This window comes from Pleurodeles waltl, chromosome 7 (genome assembly GCF_031143425.1).
Source record: "Pleurodeles waltl isolate 20211129_DDA chromosome 7, aPleWal1.hap1.20221129, whole genome shotgun sequence".
Lineage (NCBI taxonomy): Eukaryota > Metazoa > Chordata > Amphibia > Caudata > Salamandridae > Pleurodeles > Pleurodeles waltl.
The window spans coordinates 764199269-764220273 of record NC_090446.1 but is presented as its reverse complement, the minus strand read 5'-3'; the positions used below and the strand labels follow the sequence as shown (position 1 = coordinate 764220273).

At 45.5% G+C, this 21005-nt stretch overlaps 1 protein-coding gene across 1 annotated transcript in view; it reads left to right on the top strand.

Moving 5' to 3' along the window:
* The window catches only part of DDX46 (DEAD-box helicase 46), a 669293-nt gene that overhangs the window by 414510 nt on the left and 233778 nt on the right, over positions 1–21005 (top strand). Inside the window, exon 16 of the mRNA XM_069199247.1 lies at positions 9574–9767. Coding sequence (XP_069055348.1) covers positions 9574–9767 — 194 coding nt within the window. The remainder of the gene's footprint in view (positions 1–9573; positions 9768–21005) is intronic.

Sequence of the window (21005 nt, the reverse complement as noted above, 5' to 3'; positions counted from 1 at the left end):
GCGTGTGTTAGCATCTTGAACTGGCATCTTCTCTGGACAGCGAGCCAGTGGAGTGTCCTGAGGTGAGGAGTCATGTGGGTACACTTCAGGAGGTCCAGCATGAGTCTGGCTGCTTCATTTTGAATTGTCTGTAGTCTTCTGAGGAGGTGGGAGGAGTTATCAGTGTAGAGCGCATTGCCTTAGTTGAGGCGGCAGGCAATGAGGGCTTGTGCGACGATCTTTCTGCTGTTTACTGGGATCCATCGGAAAATCTTTCAGAGCATGCGGAGGGTGTGAAAACAGGAAAAAAGTGACTGCGTTGACTTGTTTCATGGTCAGTTGGCTGTCGAAGATCGTGCCAAGGTTGCAAGCGTAATCAGTCAGTGTGGGAGTGGGCACGAGTGCTTCTAGCTACTAGCTGTGGTCTCAAGTGGACGTGTTCTTTCCAAAGATCAGTACCTCGGTTTTGTTGTTTAGCTCGCCTTTGACGTGGAAGCACCTTTTAAACATTAGGGCTTATTATTTTTAAAATTATATAGAGGCTACCTTTAGATTTACTCAGAGGCTAGGCCACCGATCTTCTAAGGAACTAGTTCACCTTGACAAAGTGAAATGTATTTCATTGGGATCGCATGGTGCCGGCACATGGGTTACTCATAAGTAGAGCCTTTACAAAAAATTTAAAACTCCTTTTTGAAGTGACTATTAATGCTTCCTCAGGGTATGGCTGACATGATATGGAATGAGCAACTTGTCCTCCCTTTTCTTGTGGATTCTTTCCAAGACTTGACCCTTTATTGTTATGGCTTATTATATGGTCAAAACCGAGGCTTCTTTAGTCTGTTCTTGTATCGCTGACTGCCTAGGCTTATCGGGGGTGGCCTGGACTCTCTGGCTGGCTTATTTTAAAAAAATCATCAGAAATTATTGGATTAATGGAGATGTTTGATAACCCTGCTATTCTTGCACCAAAAATCTAAGAGACAGTTAAACACAGTTTCCTAAACTTCTGGTCAGATGACAGGATGAGGCAAGCACAATACTTGCCAGCACTGATTAGATAATTGCCATTTCCGACAACCAGTGAGGCAGAACCCTACATGACTGGGATGATGAATTCCTCATATCGATGATATTTGTTACTCTAGATTTTGCACAATCTATTTTATAGTATTCTTCCATAGTCAATGCAGTTGGTCTTGTGACTTACCACCATGTAGGTGTTACCAATTATCTTCTCAAATCATGTGTCACTTTACCTTGTTTTCCTGCTTATATGATGCTCCAAGGCTTGAGATTTTAATTACTGTGGAAAACTAAGCTCAGATCTCACTAGGAGGGACTAATGTACCTACAGAGCCTTGCAAATGTTGACGTCTGCTGGGCAGTTTTAAATTTCCTAAGGAAATATCTGGCTGTGAGAAAGCGATATGAGCAGGTTCCTCTCAGTTAACAGTGTAGAGGCCGCTTGAAAATATCAATGTCCCTTAAAAATTTGAGGATGGAAGCATACTTCTTTTTAAAAGCATTTCATTCCTATAGGTGCTAGTCGTTTAGATGGTGCCGTAAGTAAGGTATACTGAAGATGTTATACAGACTGAAGAGGATGCTTTGACAGTTTTAAGATTTTTACATGTTTGGTTTTATATATTCATTTGGTTTTATGTTTACTTATGTACTTTTATATTATTTGGAAAATTCCAGAGTGCCTTGGGACGGAGGATTTTGGACAAATAGGTAATTTTACGTGTTGTGTTTGTGCTTTTATGGATTTATACAAATCCTTATAAAGATGATATGACTGACTAACATGTCTGTTAGGGTTTCCGGCTGAGAACCCAGGCTAGACTTGGTGAAGGAGTCGTCATCTCCTGAAGGGTGCCACGGCCTGGAGGTGCCTGGTTTCCATCCGACTCCTCCACAGAACCTTCCTCTTTGTCCCACGTGTCTGGGTCTCTGAAACTGTGTCAGGGATAGACAGTTTTGGGTTTGACTGGAGAAACACCTGTTTCAGGTGTTCAGATGCGTATTTGTCAACCCCTTGGTCATAGGGACTTTTAGGTGCAGAGCACTTAGAAGAGAGGTCCCCAGGCACCCCTGCGATTTTCCCCAAATCATGGATCTTTTGTTCCAGGGGTGGGGGCAATGGGGTGGCAGCGAGCTGCAAGCGCATATTGTATAGAGACGTCAACCCCCTGGCAAAAGTCATCATAAAGGCGAAGCATGGATGAGCACTCTTCCTTGATTTAGGCAATTGGGAAGGCCTGCAATTTTAGGTATATATAGTGCTATGGGACCTAACAGATTAAGGAGATGTAATCTCTTATAGGTAACCTTGCGCCTTATGTAGTATATGTAGGAAGCTGGCTCTGTATATACTATATCACAATGAGATATAGTGTGCTCAGAGTCCAGGGATTCCCCAGAGGCTAAAGTAAATAATACTAATGCTCTCTTTTGTGGTAATGTGGTCGAGCAGTTAGGCTCATCAGAGGGTAGTGCAAAGCATTTGTTGTACACACACAGACAATAGACAATAGAAGTACACTCAATGACTTAACTCCAGACCAATGGTTTTTAAATAGCAAAAATATATTTTCTTAATTTAGTTTTAGAACCACAAGATTCAAGTTGCAGGTAAGTACTTCAATAGATTTGTTTTTCACACATGTATCAACAGTACTTTGTTTGAAATCGATAAGTTATACAGTTTTTGAATTATTGGCAATAATCTGTTTTTAAAATGGACACGGTGCAATTTTCAGAAAACGTTCCTGGGAGAAGAAATGTTAGTTCGATTTAGAGGTAAGTACAACACTTACAGTTTCAGTCTCTGGGATTTAGGAAGTCCACCGGTTGGGGTTCAAGTTAACCCCAAACACCCACCACCAGCAACGGGACCGGCTGGGTGCAGAGGTCAAATATGATCATATATCACGTGGGCTCCTATGGAGATAGGGGGTACTCGGAGTCAGGCCTGCCTGCAGGTAAGTACCCACGGCTCTGAGGGCAGACCAGAGGGGATTAGAGGAGCATTGGAGGGGCCACAAGTAGGCAGCAAACACACACCCTCAGCGACACAGGGGCAGCAGGATTCTGGGTGCAAACTGGAGGTCAGGCTTCAAATGCTGGTCTATGAGGGGACCCCGGGGGTCACTCATAGGCTGCAGGCGAGGTCCAGGGGGTCATCTCGGGCAGACCACAGGCTGGACAGGGAGGAGGGCCGCCTACTGAACGTAGCTGCTCCGGAGGTCGGTTCTCCAAGGCCTGGGGGCTGCGGGTGCAGTGTGTCTTTAGGCATCAGATATCTCCGTCTGGAGCTTTGCAGTTGGGGGGTGGGGGGAGGGGATCCTCGGGATTCCCTCTGCAGGCGTCGTCGTAGAGAGGTGAAGAGGTCAACCCAGGGTCTGCACTGGCTCGCAATTGCCTGGGGATCCTCTCAAGCTGGGTGAACCACCTGGACACGGGCCGTGGGCGTCGGGTGCAGAGTGGTCAGGACTCACGCATATGGAGTGAGGCTGGAGTCCTTGGCTATTGGTTTTTCTTGGACAGGGTCACTGTCCTTGGGAGTTCGTGGTCCTTTTGGGTGCAGGGCAGTGCTCTGGAGATTTGCAGAGGTTGCAGGTCCCCCTGGACACATCGCTGTTCTTTTGCAGGTTCTTTGAAACAGGAGACAGGCCGGTAGGGCTGGGGCCAAAGCAATTGTCGTCTTCCTTCTTCTCTGCTGGGGGTTTCAGCTAAGCAGTCCTCCTTCTTGTCAGGTCACAAGGAATCTGGTGAGCTGGATTTAGGGTGGCCCTTAAATCCTAGATTTAGGGGCAGTTTAGGGGTCAGAGGACAGTAGCCAATGGCTACTGTCCCTGAGGGTGGCTACACCCTTTTTGTGCCTACTCCCTTTGGGGAGGGGGCACACTCCTAACCCTATTGATCCCCGTCCTCCAAACCAAGAAGGAGGATTCTGCAGGGAGGGGGTCACTTCAGCTCTGGACGCCTTAGGGGTGGTATTGCTGAAGTGGTCAATCCTCCTTGTTTTTCTTAAGTTTCCTGCCGAACTGGCCGCCAAAGTGGGGCTTTGTCCAAGGGGGGCAGGCATCTCCATTAGCAGGAGTGCCCTGGGGCACTGTAACACGAGGCTTGAGCCTTTGAGGCACACCGCCAGGTGCTACAGTTCCTGCAGGGGGGAGGTTTGAAGCACCTCCACCCGGAGCAGGCTTTGATTCTGGCCTTAGAGAGTACAAAGACCCTCGCTCCATTAGGTCAGAAACTTGTCTGCTAGTGGCAGGCTGGCACAGACCAGTCAGACCTACACTAGGGGATTGAGTAAAATAAAGGGGGCATCTCTAAGATGCCCTCTTTGTGCATTTTTTTTTTAAATAAATCCAACACTGGCATCAGTGGGGTTTTATTGTGCTGAGAAGTTCGATACCAAACTTCCCAGTATTCATTGAAGCCTTTATAGAACTGTGGAGTTCGTAATGACAATCTCTCAGACCATATACTTAATATGGCCACCCTTCACTAATATGCCCCTTCATTTCTAAGAATAGAATGGACTAAGAAATGTAGTGGCATATTGCGCATGCAGCTATGGCCTCCCCTGTGGTATAGTGCATCCTGCCTTAGGGCTGTGAGGCTTGCTAGAGGGGTGACTTACCTATGCCATAGGCAGTGTTTTGTGGGCATGGCACACTGAGTGGGATGTCTTGTCGACTTTGCCTTTTTCTCCCCTCTAACACACACAGTCTGCAATGGCAGTGTGCATGTGTTTTGGTGAGGGGTCCCTTAGGGTGGCGCAACACATACTGCAGCCCTTAGGGACCTTCCCTGGCCCCAGGGCCCTTGGTACCACTGGTACCTTTTACAAAGGACTTATCTATGTGCCAGTTGTGGAAACAATGGTACATTTTTAGGGAAAGAACACTCGTGTTGGGGCCTGGTTTGCAGGATCCCAGCACACTCTTAAGTCACCATCAATATCAGGCAAAAAACAGGCGTCCTGGTCACAACTAGTTGAACTGCACAGTAAATTAGGGAATTCCCTCTACAGACCTGGTTGTAGCTGGGTGTCACACTCGAGGCTGCCATCTGCAGATTTGACAGGCCAAGACTCTATGGCTTATGCAGCCCAACTCTCATTGGAATGCTGTACATGATGGCTGCAGAGAAAGGAGCAGCTCTACGGAGCTAGAGTGCACTAATGTGGCACTGCAGCAAACAAGCATTTGCAATGCAATAGGTCTCACATTTGCTTGAGTTAGAGCTATTGAAATTGTAAATTCATAACTGGACTTTTCTTGCCACATAAATTGGTCAACCCTGCCTCCTAATTTCACCTTTTCCTACCATATAATTCCAGTGGCCCAGCATTTAACTGAAGCACTTCAATTTACCTTCTTCCTCTATCTTAAGACATATACAATTATCATACAAACCTTTTTCAGAAATAAACTTTTGGCATTAGAGTGTAATGCTTAAAACACCATAACAAAAATAAAATTTGGGATGGATTGGAGGGTGAAAGGAAAGAGGGAGTCGGGAGTAAAGAGGGAGAGGCGTAGTAAAGGTGTCATGGGCCCTGTAGTAAGAAAGGAAAATGGTTGACTGGAATTTTGGTAGGAAAATACAGCAGTAATTAAGAGTTGAGGGAGGTCCTTTTGTCTCTGGCCCCCGGTGCCACTGAACCTGTTGTTCCACTGATAACTAGGCCTCAGGAGAGAAAGCGGTTGGGGTAAAAATAGAGAAGCGAAAGGAATACAACAGACAAAAGGAAGAAAGAGAAGGGGTCGCAAAGAAATAAAGGGGGAAGAAAACAAGAAAATGAAAGCACAACTAAGAGAAGAAATAAAACAAACGTGTGAGACAAAAGAAAAATGGAAAGGAAGCTAGCGAACGAAAGATTGAGGAAAAGATAATGAATGAAGTTTGAAAACAAAGAGAAAAATGAACATTAGTGAAAAAAAGATGGTGAGAGAAACAAGCAGCAAAGGAACCAAGGCATGTATGTATTGACACATTTCCCACAGACACAGAATGGGAAAACCATTTGAACACTTCAGGTCCCAACAAGAAATTTGTGGCTTTCTCATACAGATGGGAAAAGGGGGATCTATAGTAAAACATGGATTGTCAGATAAAGATAAGAAAAACACCAGAAAAAGGAAGGAAGAAAGATGTTAAAAAAAAGAAAGTGAAAGGATGCACACAGTCAAAGGAAAGAACAAATAAAAAAGACAAAGAAAGTATGAAGGGGAGAGAATAAAAAGTGAAAGATTGAGTGTCTGAAGAAAAAAGAGGTAATTAAATAACTACATTTTTGCGAATTTGAAAGAGGAGCTAGCAAGAGTAAGAGGGAAAGAAATAAAGGGAGAGTAGTAGAAATAAACAGTTGAAAGAAAGTGGAACTGTTAACATGGATTTTAGAAAGAGAAGTGGGGGAGAAAGAAAACATTGAGAGTGAACAGAGTAAAGGAAAGAACTAAGTGAGATAGGTGAAACGGACCCTACAAAATAAAGATGGTAGCTAAGAATATATGTATATTTGGCTGCTTCACACCCTCAAACAGAAGTCATAGTGTGGATCAGTAGGGGTCGCAAAGCAGAACAACAGGAGGTGCATTAGCAGAGTTGTATGTGAACCCCAATACAGCAGTTTTGGGGTGCTTCAGATAGGGATTGGGGGTATACACAGAGCTGTGTCCGGTCCCCAGTGCTGGAATAATAGAACGGCAGTGGGAGCGCCATGTAATTCCTGTAATTGGAATAATGGGGCTCTGCAGGTTAGGGTTGAGGTGCCCTGACAGAGTTGTATGTGGGCTGCAGTACTGGAATAGTAACGGGCACACAGGGTCAAAAGTGAGGTATGTTAATGGAGCTATTTGTGAAACCTAGTATTGGCATGCCAGTATTGCTGAGTGTTAGCCTGGAGGTGCCCTGGTGAAGCTGCCAGTGGGGCCCAGAAATGTGCACTGAATGTTAGAATTGATGGATTCTGACAGAGCTGTAGTGGTTCCCATCAACAGTGGCTTTGGATGTTAGACTTGAGGTGCACTGGTTAAGCTGTGTTTTGCTCTTTTGGGTCCAGTATTGGCTTGGCGGTGGGACTGAATACTGGAATTGAGCTGCTGTAATAGAACTGTTTGTGAGCGAGGTCCCAGTACAAGGAAAGGAAGTGACCTTGCTGGGGTAGAACTGAGATGCACTGATGGCACTGCGCCCGAGGTCCCAGTACTGGAGAAGTAGAGAGTACTGACTGGAAGAACTGAGGTGCTCTGGCAGACAGCGTGCGTGGGGTTCTGCCACGGGCACATCTAAGGGCTTGGTGGGTGCGAACTGAGGTGCACTGGTGGAGCTAAACCAGAGATCCAGTGCTGGAACAGCAGACTGCACTGACTGTAAAAAGTGAGGTGCTCTGGCAGACAGCGTTTGTGGGGTTCTTGGCACTGGTGCGGCTGAGAATTTGAAGTGTGTGAACTGAGGTGCACTGATGGAGCTGTGAGTGGGATCCCAATATGGAGCAGAAGTGGCTACTGTCTCTAAGGATTGTGAAGTTCTGGTGGAGATGGTAAAGAAAATCCAAGCCAAGGAAGGGCAGGAGCCAGGTAACTGAGAGAGGGTGTAGAGAGCCCACAAAGACCATTTGTGACCAAGATAGCCTGATTTATTACCTTGTTCAAAGATAAGCTCAGAGCAAGAATTTTCTGCAAATGAAAAGGGAGCCTTCCCTGGCAGGAGCAGGAAACAAAGTAAAAAAAAAAAAAAAAAGTCCCCTATGGACAAAGTGTAGTTTTACAGTAGTTGGCCCCCTTATCCCCTGCAGAAGGTAGGACAGAGAGGCATGACTGGCCACTACCATGCAAGGATTTTTAAATGACATTGAAACTAACAAATTAATTAACTGGACGCTCACAGAAGTAGTATACTTAAAAGTATACAAGAGGTCGTATGCTTACCGTCGACCTAAAAAATATCTGGTGAAAAGATCACTGACTCGTGATGCTGCGGGCCCTTGGTAAAAGAATTAAGTCGTGAGAAGCAACAAGTCTCAATTTTGGCAAACAAACTTGGTAATGCAGACACCACACAAAGGCATTTAAAAGGAAGTTAGAAGCGACACTTATCTTGAAAGACTGCTGAGCAGTGAAGGAGGGGCGTCAATAGGACATAAGGACTTTGTGCACTGGAGTCATCATCTGATCAGTTGTAATTTTGTAGTTTTTCCCTTTCTTTTTTTGGTAAAGGTAGTTTTTTTCCTCTATTAAACACTGTTGGGCTGCTGATCTAATAAAGTGGACAAAGGTGTACATAATAATCGTCTCTGGTCTTGACATAGAATCAAAATGCTCAAATTGCAGCTCAATCATCCCCCTTTTGCATGTGCTGGGTTCCGTTGCTTAAGATATCTTTTGTCACATCCTGACATGCAGCCAAAATAGGTGACCAATTCAGTTGTGACCTTTCTTACAGAAGGACCCATGCAATACAAGCCCTCTTTAATACAGCAGCATGATTGCTTAGCAGTTGGTAAATGAGCCCTGCTTTAGTCATTGCTTTGGGTATTGTATCATTCTCAGATAAATATTTATGGAGATGACTCTAAAAACAGAAGAGTCAGGGGAACCTAAAGGTATGTTGGCACCAATGTTTTACAGTAATGGGTTAAAGTTTCAGAAGGAGGCATTTTTACTTTCTATTTTTCCACAATTGCCTGTTATGCTTACATTTTATGTAAGGGAAAATGTGAGCACTAGTAGCAACTTTAATCACAAAATCAAATTGTGTGACCTGGATGACATAAGCTGTTCCTACTGTTTTTCACCAGCTCTGATTGTATACACACATTTTGTAATGTGAGAAAATGGTCTACATGGTGAATTTAGAACAACATTTTTATACTGTGCTTTCCCTGTACATGCCCCATTATACTAACCCAAGACTGCATGTTTTGCATGCTGTTCTGTATATGTATTATCTAGCTGGATTATGCAGCCTTCGGATTGCTTGTCTATTGGAACAATACTCCAATACAGAGCACCAAACAAACCTGATGGTGTACAATCATCCAAACAACACTAAACACAACAGCAACTCTTAACCTAAGCTGTCCACAAGCACCTGGTACAAAGTGTCTTTTGGCAAATTGTAAAAAAAAAAATTCAATCTGGTCCAAATAAATAGCTGGTTTGAATAGTTATCAGCTTGGATGCATCTAGAAAAACATGTTTAAAAGCACTTTCAGTAGAAACGCCTCCACTCAAAGAATTTGAGAAAATGCGTGTTTGAAGTGTTTTTATAAAATGTCTGCTAGTCTAATATTTTACCTTCCTGCACTGAGCTCCTAGAAATTGTAGCAAGATGTTTTGTTATCTTTCATTTCATTTCATTATCATAGTGATGCCAATCACAAATTAATCTTGTTCCATCAAAGGTTGTTTTATCATATAATATAGAAAATAACTGTTAATTTGTCACAAGCTGAGACCATAAATGCTACACATGTTTGCTTGTTTTTTTGCTGATCTATCTAAAGCCAACACCTAAAAAACACTGTCAAACGTGGTAAATATTCAAGTTGAATCAGAGCTTCTTTTTTTCCAGGCATTGATCAGTATGATCGCGACAGTATCATTAATGATTTCAAGAGTGGTGTTTGCAGACTACTTGTGGCTACCTCTGTGGCAGCACGAGGCCTCGATGTGAAACAGTTGATCCTGGTTATAAATTACAGTTGCCCTAACCATTATGAGGATTATGTGCACAGAGCTGGGAGAACTGGACGAGCTGGTAACAAAGTAAGTGGAATTTTTGTCTCGCCACTTGTTCCCTACCAACAGTTTCCACTTGTCCAGTATCATCCAGCAGTGAGAAAGTGAGGGGACATTTACTAAAGTTTTTATACTTGATAATTAACTGAAAATGTTTGAAAAAGCGTTGGCTTATAATTAGGCTTTCCGGTTTTCAGTTAAAACTATTGTACCTGATAAACTACAACCAAAGGGAATGTTTAATTTTTGGTAGAAATTGGGAAACACTGGATTTTGCTGCACTTCTATTGTTTTGCACCTCTATTGTCAAGCAGTACAAGTGCAGCCCTAACGTCTAAGCTCTTTTATTTGATGGATGCTCCTGCTGTGTCCCACAGAGGCCATGGGAAGCCACTTAATGACTTTGTGACAGTCCACAGCCTCCCTATACCTACTTACAATCCCATTTAGAAGAATGGCTCTTCTCATAAGGATTCAGATCACTGTTCACTGCATGTGCATGTGCATGTGCATGTGTATGTGTGCAGTGTCCAACAGGTTTGAACTTTGAGAAGTATTACTGTCCGGGAAAAGCAGCATCTTCTGTGCATTAATGTGGGATGCGTTCATGATACAGCACCAGAATCAGCAAATCAACTTCGATTCTTACTGCCTCTTGGTCAAATTAAAGGTTGTACTAAAACAAGGTGTGCCACTGTGCAGCATTACCAGCAGAGACTGTTGTGACTGCATTTCATTGAAAATTGAGCTGCCCTCATTCTTCATTCTTTTCACTATGATGGAAAATGGAGTAGAACAGTGAATTCTGCACAGAACACCAAGGTAAAGTGCATTGTGCAACCCTCACACATGTCTTGCAGGAGCATTGTTTCCACATTGTTTTCAAATAAACAACAACCCAAAAAGTTGGTAAACTCAGTGTGTTGGCTTTCACATAAATACAAAATCTGATAGGCATGGCCCAACAATGTAAAATAAACTACGTTCATGGTGCGATTTGCAGAACCAAATCAAGAATTCAATAATTTTTTGTAAAGCGTGGCTACTCACCCATGAGGTTCTCAAGGAGCTGAGGAGAGGGACCCATCCGAAGAGCCACGTCTTAAGGTTCTTCCTGAAGATGGTGAGTGACAGGCTTTGTCTGAGGTGCAAGGGGAGGTTGTTTCAGCTCTTTGCTGCGATGTGGGTGAAGGATTGTCCTCCAGCAGTGGTTTTGCAGATGTGAGGGATGGTGCCCGGGCCGTCTGGGCGAAGCGGAGGGATCTGGCGGGGGCTTGGAAGGAGATGCGGTGGTTCAGGTAGGCTGGTCCTGCGTTGTGTATGGCCTTGTACGTGTGGGTGAGTAGTTTGAAGGTGTTTCGTTTTTCGACCGGGGGGCCAGTGGAGGGTCCTTAGGTGTTGGGAGATGTGTTCTTGGCGTGGGAGGTCCAGGATGAGTCTGGCGGCAGTGTTCTGAATGAGTTGTAGTTTTTTGATGTTCCAAGTCGAGGTGCTGGTGTAGAGGGCATTGTAGTCGAGCTTACTTGTGACTAAGGCATGGGTGACTGTCCTGAGACAGTCTGCTGGGATCCGCCGGAAGATCTACTGAAGTTTGCGGAGTGTGTGCCAGCAGGAGGATGTGACTGAGTTTATCTGACGGGTCATGGATAGGGAGGAGTCGAGGATGATGCCTAGGTTGCAGGCGTGCTCTGTCAGTGCCAGGAGTTGTCCCAGGCTGAAGTGGCATTTCGGCAGATGATGAACTCAGTCTTGTCGGAGTTAAGCTTGAGGCAGAAGTATAGTTTGATCAAACAACTTGCTTGTAGATTTGGGATGACAGCGCAGCTGTCTTTGAATGTAGGAAGCTGAAACTGTATTATGTATATCAAAATGAGATATAGTGTGCACAGAGTCCAGGGGGTACCCAGAGGCTTAACAGAGGCTAAAGTAGATAATACTAATGCTCTCTTTTGTGGTAGTGTGGTTGAGCAGTTAGGCTTATCAGAGGTGTAGGAGGCTGGCCTGGCTTGTAGTGGGTACCAGAGGTACTTAAACCTTGCGCCAGGTCCAGTTATCCCTTATTAGTGTAGAAGAGGTGTTTCTAGCAACTTAGACTGATAGAAGGTAGATATGGCAAAGCAGCTTAGGCTTAACTAGGAGACATGTAAAGCTCCTACTATACCACTTGTATCATATGCACAATATCATAAGAAAACACAATATACAGAGTTACTAAAAATAAAGGTACTTTATGTTCGGTGGCATGTGTAGCTGCAGATACACATGCTGTGCATAGTCCGCCGTCTGGTGTTGGGTCGGAGTGTTACAAGTTGTTTTTCTTCGAAGAAGTTTTTTCGAGTCACGAGACCGAGGGTCTCCTCCCACTTCGGTTCCATTGCGCATGGGCCTCGACTCCATCTTAGATTGTTTTCTTTCCGCCATCGGGTTCGGACGTGTTCCTTTTCGCTCCGTGTTTCGGGTCGGAAAGTTAGTCAGAATCAACGGAAAATTTGTCGGTATTGTTTCGTTCGGTATCGGGATAGTTAGGCCAAATCGACACCGAGCCTTAAAGAGCTCCGGTAACCCTTCGGGGTATTTTCGATCCCCCGTCGGGGCCTGGTCGGCCCGACCGCGTGCAACATCGACACTGATGGAACGGACCCCGTTCCGATTCTGTCCTAAATGCCACAGTAAATATCCTTATACAGACCAACATTTGGTCTGCAACTTGTGCCTGTCCCCCGAGCACAAGGAAGAGTCGTGTGAGGCCTGTCGCGCCTTTCGGTCGAGAAAAACACTCAGGGACCGAAGAGCCAGGAGGTTGCAGATGGCTTCCACGCCAACAGGACAACAAGGGTTCGAGGAGGCGGGAGAAGAAGAAACTTTCTCCATCTGCGATTCGGATTCCGAAGAATTCGACGTCGACGAGCAACCAACCGTGAGTAAGACGTCGAAAGAAAGATCACACGAGAAAACAGACAAAGCCCAGGGGACGCCACTGCCAACAGGCCATTGCATAACCCATAAAGTAGGTGACTGTCCATCGGCACCGAAAAAGGGCGAGCTGGTGCCGAAGTCGTCTGACTCAGGTCGAGACACAGGCACGCAACACTCTCGGGACCGAGAGAGTGGTGCAGAAAAGGCTCGACACCGAGATAGCGGCACCGAAGCTACTCGACACAGAGACAGCGGCACCGAAGCTGCTCGGCACAGAGATAGCGGCACCGAAGATGGTCTGCACCGAGAGGCCAAGACACCGAAAAAGAGAAAGATCTCGTCGGAGCCGAAAACAACTAAAGACACGGTTTCGGTGCCAAAACACCCGGCAACCGAACCAAAAACCAGTTCCTACTCAGAGGAACAATCACTGTCCTCCCAACTAAAAAGACACAGATTTGAGGAGGAATTACAAACTACGGAGGTAGATCACACGCAAAAGAGGATCTTTATCCAAAGGGGTACAGGGAAAATCAGCACTCTTCCCCCAATCGGAAGGAAAAGGAAACTTGACTTCCAGCAACAAGACAAGCCACCACAAGCAAAGGTGGTAAAGAGGGTAACTCCACCACCCTCTCCACCACAGTCAACTCATGTATCACCGGCACAGACTCCACCACAATCACCAGCTCATACCACCATGAGCCAGGATGATCAGGCAGCATGGGACCTCTATGATGCTCCAGTATCAGACAATAGTCCAGAGTCGTACCCAACTAAACCCTCACCACCTGAAGACAGTACAGCATATGCACAGGTGGTAGCTAGGGCAGCCGAATTTCATAATGTATCTCTACATTCGGAGCCTATTGAGGATGACTTCCTCTTTAACACCCTGTCCTCCACCCACAGCCATTATCAAAGCCTTCCCATGCTCCCGGGAATGCTAAGGCACGCTAAACAGATTTTCAAGGAGCCTGTTAAAAGCAGAGCGATAACTCCAAGGGTGGAGAAAAAATACAAGGCACCGCCCACAGACCCTGCTTTTATTACATCACAACTGACACCAGATTCAGTAGTCGTAGGAGCAGCTCGTAAAAGAGCCAACTCGCAGACATCAGGCGACCCACCACCTCCGGACAAGGAGAGCCGCAAGTTTGATGCAGCTGGGAAAAGGGTTGCAGCACAAGCTGCAAATCAGTGGCGCATCGCCAACTCGCAAGCACTCCTAGCGCGATACGACAGGGCCCATTGGGACGAGATGCAGCATCTCATCGAGCACCTCCCCAAAGAATTCCAGAAACGAGTGAAACAAGTGGTTGAAGAGGGGCAAAATATCTCCAACAACCAAATGCGTTCTTCTATGGATGCAGCAGATACAGCTGCAAGAACAATAAATACTGCTGTGACAATAAGGAGGCACGCATGGCTGCGCACATCTGGCTTCAAACCTGAGATACAACAGGCAGTGCTCAATATGCCGTTCAATGAACAGCAATTGTTTGGCCCAGAAGTGGACTCTGCAATTGAAAAATTAAAGAAGGACACTGACACAGCCAAAGCCATGGGCGCACTCTATTCCCCGCAGGGCAGAGGCACATTTGGCACATTTCGCAAAACAACTTTCATAGGAGGGTTTCGAGGTCAAGCCACAGAAGCCAGCACCTCACAAACAAGACCACCTACCTACCAGGGACAATATCAAAGGGGTGGCTTTCGAGGCCAATACAGAGGGGGCCAATTCCCAAGAAACCGGGGAAAGTTTCAGGGTCCCAAAACCCCTCAAAATAAACAGTGACTCACATGTCACACAACCCCTTCACACAACACCAGTGGGGGGAAGACTAAGCCAGTTCCACAAATCATGGGAGGAAATAACAACAGACACTTGGGTCTTAGCAATTATCCAACATGGTTATTGCATAGAATTTCTCCAACTCCCTCCAAACGGCCCACCGAAAACACACAATATGTCAAAACAGCATATAGACCTTCTAGGACTAGAAGTTCAAGCATTACTGCAAAAAGACGCAATAGAATTAGTACCAAAAACACAAAAGAACACAGGAGTTTACTCACTGTACTTTCTAATACCGAAAAAGGACAAAAGTCTGAGACCAATATTAGATCTCAGAACACTAAACACCTACATCAAATCAGACCACTTTCACATGGTCACGTTACAAAATGTAATACCTCTAATGAAACAGCAAGACTACATGACAACGTTAGATCTAAAAGACGCGTATTTCCATATACCGATACATCCCTCGCACAGGAAATACCTAAGGTTCGTATTCAAAGGAATACATTACCAATTCAAAGCGTTGCCATTCGGAATAACAACAGCACCAAGAGTCTTTACAAAATGTCTAGCAGTAGTAGCTGCACTTATCAGGAGGCAGCAAATACACGTGTTCCCGTACCTAGACGATTGGTTAATCAAAACCAACTCGCTAACAAAGTGTTCACACCACACAGATTATGTTATACAAACCCTTTACAAACTGGGTTTCTCCATCAACTATGCAAAGTCACACCTTTTGCTGTGTCAAACACAGCAATACTTAGGAGCGACAATCAACACAACAAAAGGAATAGCCACTCCAAGTCCACAAAAGGGTTCAAAATTTTCACAAGGTGATACAAGCTATGTATCCAACACAAAAGATACACGCAAAGATGGTATTAAAACTCCTAGGCATGATGTCCTCATGCATAGCCATTGTCCCAAACGCAAGATTGCACATGCGGCCCTTACAACAGTGCCTAGCATCACAATGGTCACATGCACAGGGTCAACTTCTAGATCTGGTGTTGATAGACCGCCAAACATACATCTCGCTTCTATGGTGGAACAGTACAAATTTAAACAAAGGGCGGCCTTTCCAAGACCCAGTGCCACAATACGTGATAACAACAGATGCTTCCATGACAGGGTGGGGAGCACACCTCAATCAACACAGCATCCAAGGACAATGGGACGTACATCAAAGAAAGTTTCATATAAATCACCTAGAATTGTTAGCAGTATTTCTAGCGTTGAAAGCATTCCAACCAATGATAACCCACAAATACATTCTTGTCAAAACAGACAACATGACGACAATGTATTATTTAAACAAACAGGGGGGAACACACTCGACACAGTTGTGTCTCCTAACACAAAAAATATGGCATTGGGCAATTCACAACCACATTCGCCTAATAGCACAGTTTATTCCAGGGATCCAGAACCAGATAGCAGACAATCTCTCTCGGGATCACCAACAGGTCCACGAATGGGAAATTCACCCCCAAATCCTGAACACTTACTTCCAAATTTGGGGAACACCTCAAATAGATCTATTTGCAACAAAAGAAAACGCAAAATGCCAAAACTTCGCATCCAGGTACCCACACCGGCAATCTCAAGGCAATGCTCTATGGATGAATTGGTCAGGGATATTTGCGTACGCTTTTCCCCCTCTCCCTCTCCTTCCATATCTAGTAAACAGATTGAGTCAAAACAAACTCAAACTCATACTAATAGCACCAACATGGGCAAGACAACCTTGGTATACCACACTACTAGACCTGTCAGTAGTACCTCATGTCAAACTACCCAACAGGCCAGATCTGTTAACACAACACAAACAACAGATCAGGCATCCAAACCCAGCATCGCTGAATCTAGCAATTTGGCTCCTGAAATCCTAGAATTTGGACACTTGAACCTTACACAAGAGTGTATGGAGGTCATAAAACAAGCTAGAAGACCATCCACTAGACACTGCTATGCAAGTAAATGGAAAAGATTTGTTTGTTACTGTCATAATAATCAAGTCCAACCATTGCATGCATCTCCAAAAGATGTAGTAGGATATTTACTACATTTACAAAAATCAAATCTAGCTTTCTCTTCCATAAAAATACATCTCACAGCAATATCTGCTCACCTGCAGATTACTCATTCAACTTCCCTATTTAGAATACCTGTCATTAAAGCGTTTATGGAGGGCCTAAAGAGAATTATACCACCAAGGACACCACCTGTTCCTTCATGGAACCTCAACATTGTCTTGACAAGGCTCATGGGTCCACCTTTCGAACCCATGCATTCTTGTGAAATGCAATACTTAACGTGGAAAGTTGCATTTCTCATTGCCATCACATCTCTAAGAAGAGTAAGTGAAATACAGGCGTTTACCATACAAGAACCATTTATTCAAATACACAAAAATAAGGTCGTTCTAAGAACAAATCCAAAATTCTTACCAAAAGTTATCTCACCGTTCCACTTAAACCAAACAGTGGAATTACCAGTGTTCTTCCCACAGCCAGATTCAATAGCTGAAAGAGCACTACATACATTAGACATCAAGAGAGCGCTAATGTACTACATTGACAGGACAAAAGAAATTAGGAAGACAAAACAACTATTTATTGCCTTTCAAAAACCTCATATAGGAAATCCAATTTCAAAACAAGGTATCGCCAGATGGATAGTAAAGTGCATCCAAACCTGCTATCTTAAAGCAAAGAGAAAACTGCCTATTACACCAAAGGCACACTCAACCAGAAAGAAAGGTGCTACTATGGCCTTTCTAGGAAATATTCCAATGACCGACATATGTAAGGCAGCAACATGGTCTACGCCTCATACATTTACTAAACACTACTGTGTAGATGTGTTATCTGCACAACAGGCCACAGTAGGTCAAGCCGTACTAAGAACTTTATTCCAAACTACTACCACTCCTACAGGCTGAACCACCGCTTTTGGGGAGATAACTGCTTACTAGTCTATGCACAGCATGTGTATCTGCAGCTACACATGCCACTGAACGGAAAATGTCACTTACCCAGTGTACATCTGTTCGTGGCATTAGTCGCTGCAGATTCACATGCGCCCACCCTCCTCCCCGGGAGCCTGTAGCCGTTTAGAAGTAGATCTTGAACATTTGTACATTTGTAAATATATTACATTAAACCTTCATTTTGTACATACGTATTTATTCCATTGCATGGGCACTATTATTAGCATACACAACTCCTACCTCACTCTCTGCGGGGAAAACAATCTAAGATGGAGTCGACGCCCATGCGCAATGGAACCGAAGTGGGAGGAGTCCCTCGGTCTCGTGACTCGAAAAGACTTCTTCGAAGAAAAACAACTTGTAACACTCCGACCCAACACCAGACGGCGGACTATGCACAGCATGTGAATCTGCAGCGACTAATGCCACAAACAGATGTACACTGGGTAAGTGACATTTTCCTTTTATGACAATATGCCAAAAGTATCTCCATGAGTACCCTCAGTAAGAGGGTAAGTTATATACACAAGTTATATGTACACAAACCAAAATGAGGTAAGTAATAGCAAGAAAAGTATTGCAAACAGTGTAGAATTGCAATAGATTGCAATAGGAGCACATAGGTATAGGAGCAACACAAGCCATATACTCCAAAAGTGGAATGCGAACCACGAATGGACCCCAAACCTATGTGAGCTTGTAGAGGGTCGCTGGGACTGTAAGAAAACAGTGATGGTTAGAAAAATACCCCACCCCAAGACCCTGAAAAGTAGGTGTAAAGTGCACCTACTACCCCCAGAGAGCACAGAAGTCGTGATAGGGGGATTCTGCACGAAGAACAAACACCAGGAATGCAACAACAGTGGATTTCCGGACCTGAGTTACCTGTAAGACAAGGGGACCAAGTCCAATAGTCGTGACAGTGTCGAGAGTGGGCAGGAGCCCAGGAAATGCCAGCTGAAGATGCAAGGAAGCTGCCACCGGTTGGAAGAAGCTTGGAGTTCTGCAAGAAAGAAGAGGACTAGGGACTTCTCCTTTGGAAGATGGATGTCCCACGTCGCGATGAAGCTTGCAGAAAGACCGCAAACAAGCCTTGCTAGCTGCAAGGGTCCCGGTAGAGGTTTTTGGGTGCTGCTGTGGCCCAGGAGGGACCAGGATGTCGCCACCTGGAGGAGGAGACAGAGTGGGCGCCCAGCAACTCAGGGAGCCCTCACAGAAGCAGGCAGCACCCGCAGAAGTACCCCAACAGGCACTTAGAAGAAAAGTGAACCGGAGTCCACGCGAAATCACAAAAGGGAGTCCCACGACGCCGGAGGACAACTCAGAAGGTTGTGCACTGCAGGATGGAGTGCCGGGGACCCAGGCTTGGCTGTGCACAAAGGAAATCCTGTAAGAGTGCACAGGAGCCGGAGCAGCTGCAAATTACGCGGTACACAGCTTTGCAGTCTAGCCTGGGGAGGCAAGGACTTACCTCCACCAAACTTGGACTGAAGAGTCACTGGACTGTGGGAGTCACTTGGACAGAGTTGCTGTGTTTCAGGGACCACGCTCGTCAGGATGAGAGGGGACCCAGAGGAGCAGTGTTGCAGTCTTTTGGTGCCTGCGTTAGCAGGGGGAAGATTCCGTCGACCCACAGGAGATTTCTTCGGAGTTTCTGGGGCAGGGTGAAGGCAGGCTACCCCCAGAGCATGCACCACCAGGAAACAGTCGAGAAAGCCGTTAGGATTAGGCGCTACAATGTTGCTGGTAGTCGTCTTGCTACTTTGTTGCGGTTTTGCAGGCGTCCTGAGCAGTCAGTGGTCGATCCTTTGTTAGATGCTAAGTGCCAGGGTGCCCACACACTAATTAACTTGGCACCCAACTTTCACTAAGTGAAGGTTGGACATATAGGTGACTTATAAGTTACTTATGTGCAGTGAAAAATGGCTGTGAAATAATGTGGGCATTATTTCACTCAGGCTGCAGTGGCAGGCCTGTGTAAGAATTGTCAGAGCTCCCTATGGGTGGCACAAGAAATGCTGCAGCCCATAGAAATCTCCTGGAACCCCAATACCCTGGGTACCTCCGTACCATATACAAGGGAATTATATGGGTGTACCAGTATGCCAATGTGAATTGGTAAATTTAGTCACTAGCCGGTTAGTGACAAATTTGGAAAGCAGAGAGAGCATAGCCATTGAGGTTCTGGTTAGCAGAGCCTCAGTGAGACAGTTAGGCATCACACAGGGAACACATACAGGCCACAAACTTGTGAGCACTGGGGTCCTGGCTAGCAGGATCCCAGTGACACATAACAAACACACTTACAACATAGGGTTTTCACTATGAGCCCTGGGCCCTGGCTAGCAGGATCCCAGTGAGACAGTAAAAACCCCCTGACATATACTCACAAACAGGCCAAAAGTGGGGGTAACAAGGCTAGAAAGAGGCTACTTTCCTACAAGAGGGTATTGAAAAGCATTTGTTGTACACCCACAGACAGTAGAAGAAGCACACACTCAATGACTTAACCCCAGACCGGTGGTTTTTATATAGAAAAAAATACATTTTCTTAATTTATTTTTAGAACCAAAAGATTCATGTTGCAGGTAAGTACTTCAATTGATTTGTATTTCACACAGGTATCAACAGTACTTTGTTTGAAATTGATAAATTATACAGTTTTTGAATTATTGGCAATAATCTGTTTTAAAAATGGACACTGACATTTTCAGATCAGTTCCTGGGGGGGAAGAAATGTTACTTCGTTTTACAGGTAAGTACAGCACTTCTAGTTTCAATCTCTGGATTTTAGGAAGTCCACTGGTTGGGGTTCAAGTCAATCCCAAACACCCACCACCAGCAACACGGGCTGACTGGGTGCAGAGTTCAAAGTTGAGCAAATTTAACGTGGGCCTCTATGGAGATAGGTGGTACTCATATTCAGGCCTGCCTACAGGTAAGTACCCTTTGCTCGGTAGGCAGACCAGAGTGGATTTGTGAAGCACTGAAGGGCCACAAGTAGGCACCAACCACACACCCTCAGCGGCAGAGGGGTGGCCGGGTGCAGGGTGCAAACAGGACGTCTGGTTTACAATGCTGGTCTATGACTGGACCCCCGGGGTAACTCAGAGGCTGCAGGCGAGGCCTAGGGGGTTGTCTCGGGGCAGACTACAGGCTGAATAGAGAGGAGGGCGCCAGCTGAACATAGCTGCACCGAAGTTCGGGTTCTCCAAGGCCCGGGGGCTGCGGATGCAATGTGTCTTTAGGCGTCGGATTTATTAGTCCGGAGCTTTGTGGTCAGGCGGTCATCGGGATTCCCTCTGCAGACGTCGTCGTGGCGGGTTGACAAGGTCACACTAGGGTGGGCACTTGTTAGTAATACCTGGGGACGCTCTCTAGCTGGGTGGACCACCTGGACACAGGCCGTGGGCGTCAGGTGCAGTGTGGTCAGAACTCACGCATCTGGAGTGAAGGTTGGGAGGAGTAGTTGGTTTTTCTTGGACAGAGCCGCTGTCCTCTGGAGTTCTTGGTCTTTTTGAGTGCAGGGCAGTCCTCTGGAACATGGCAG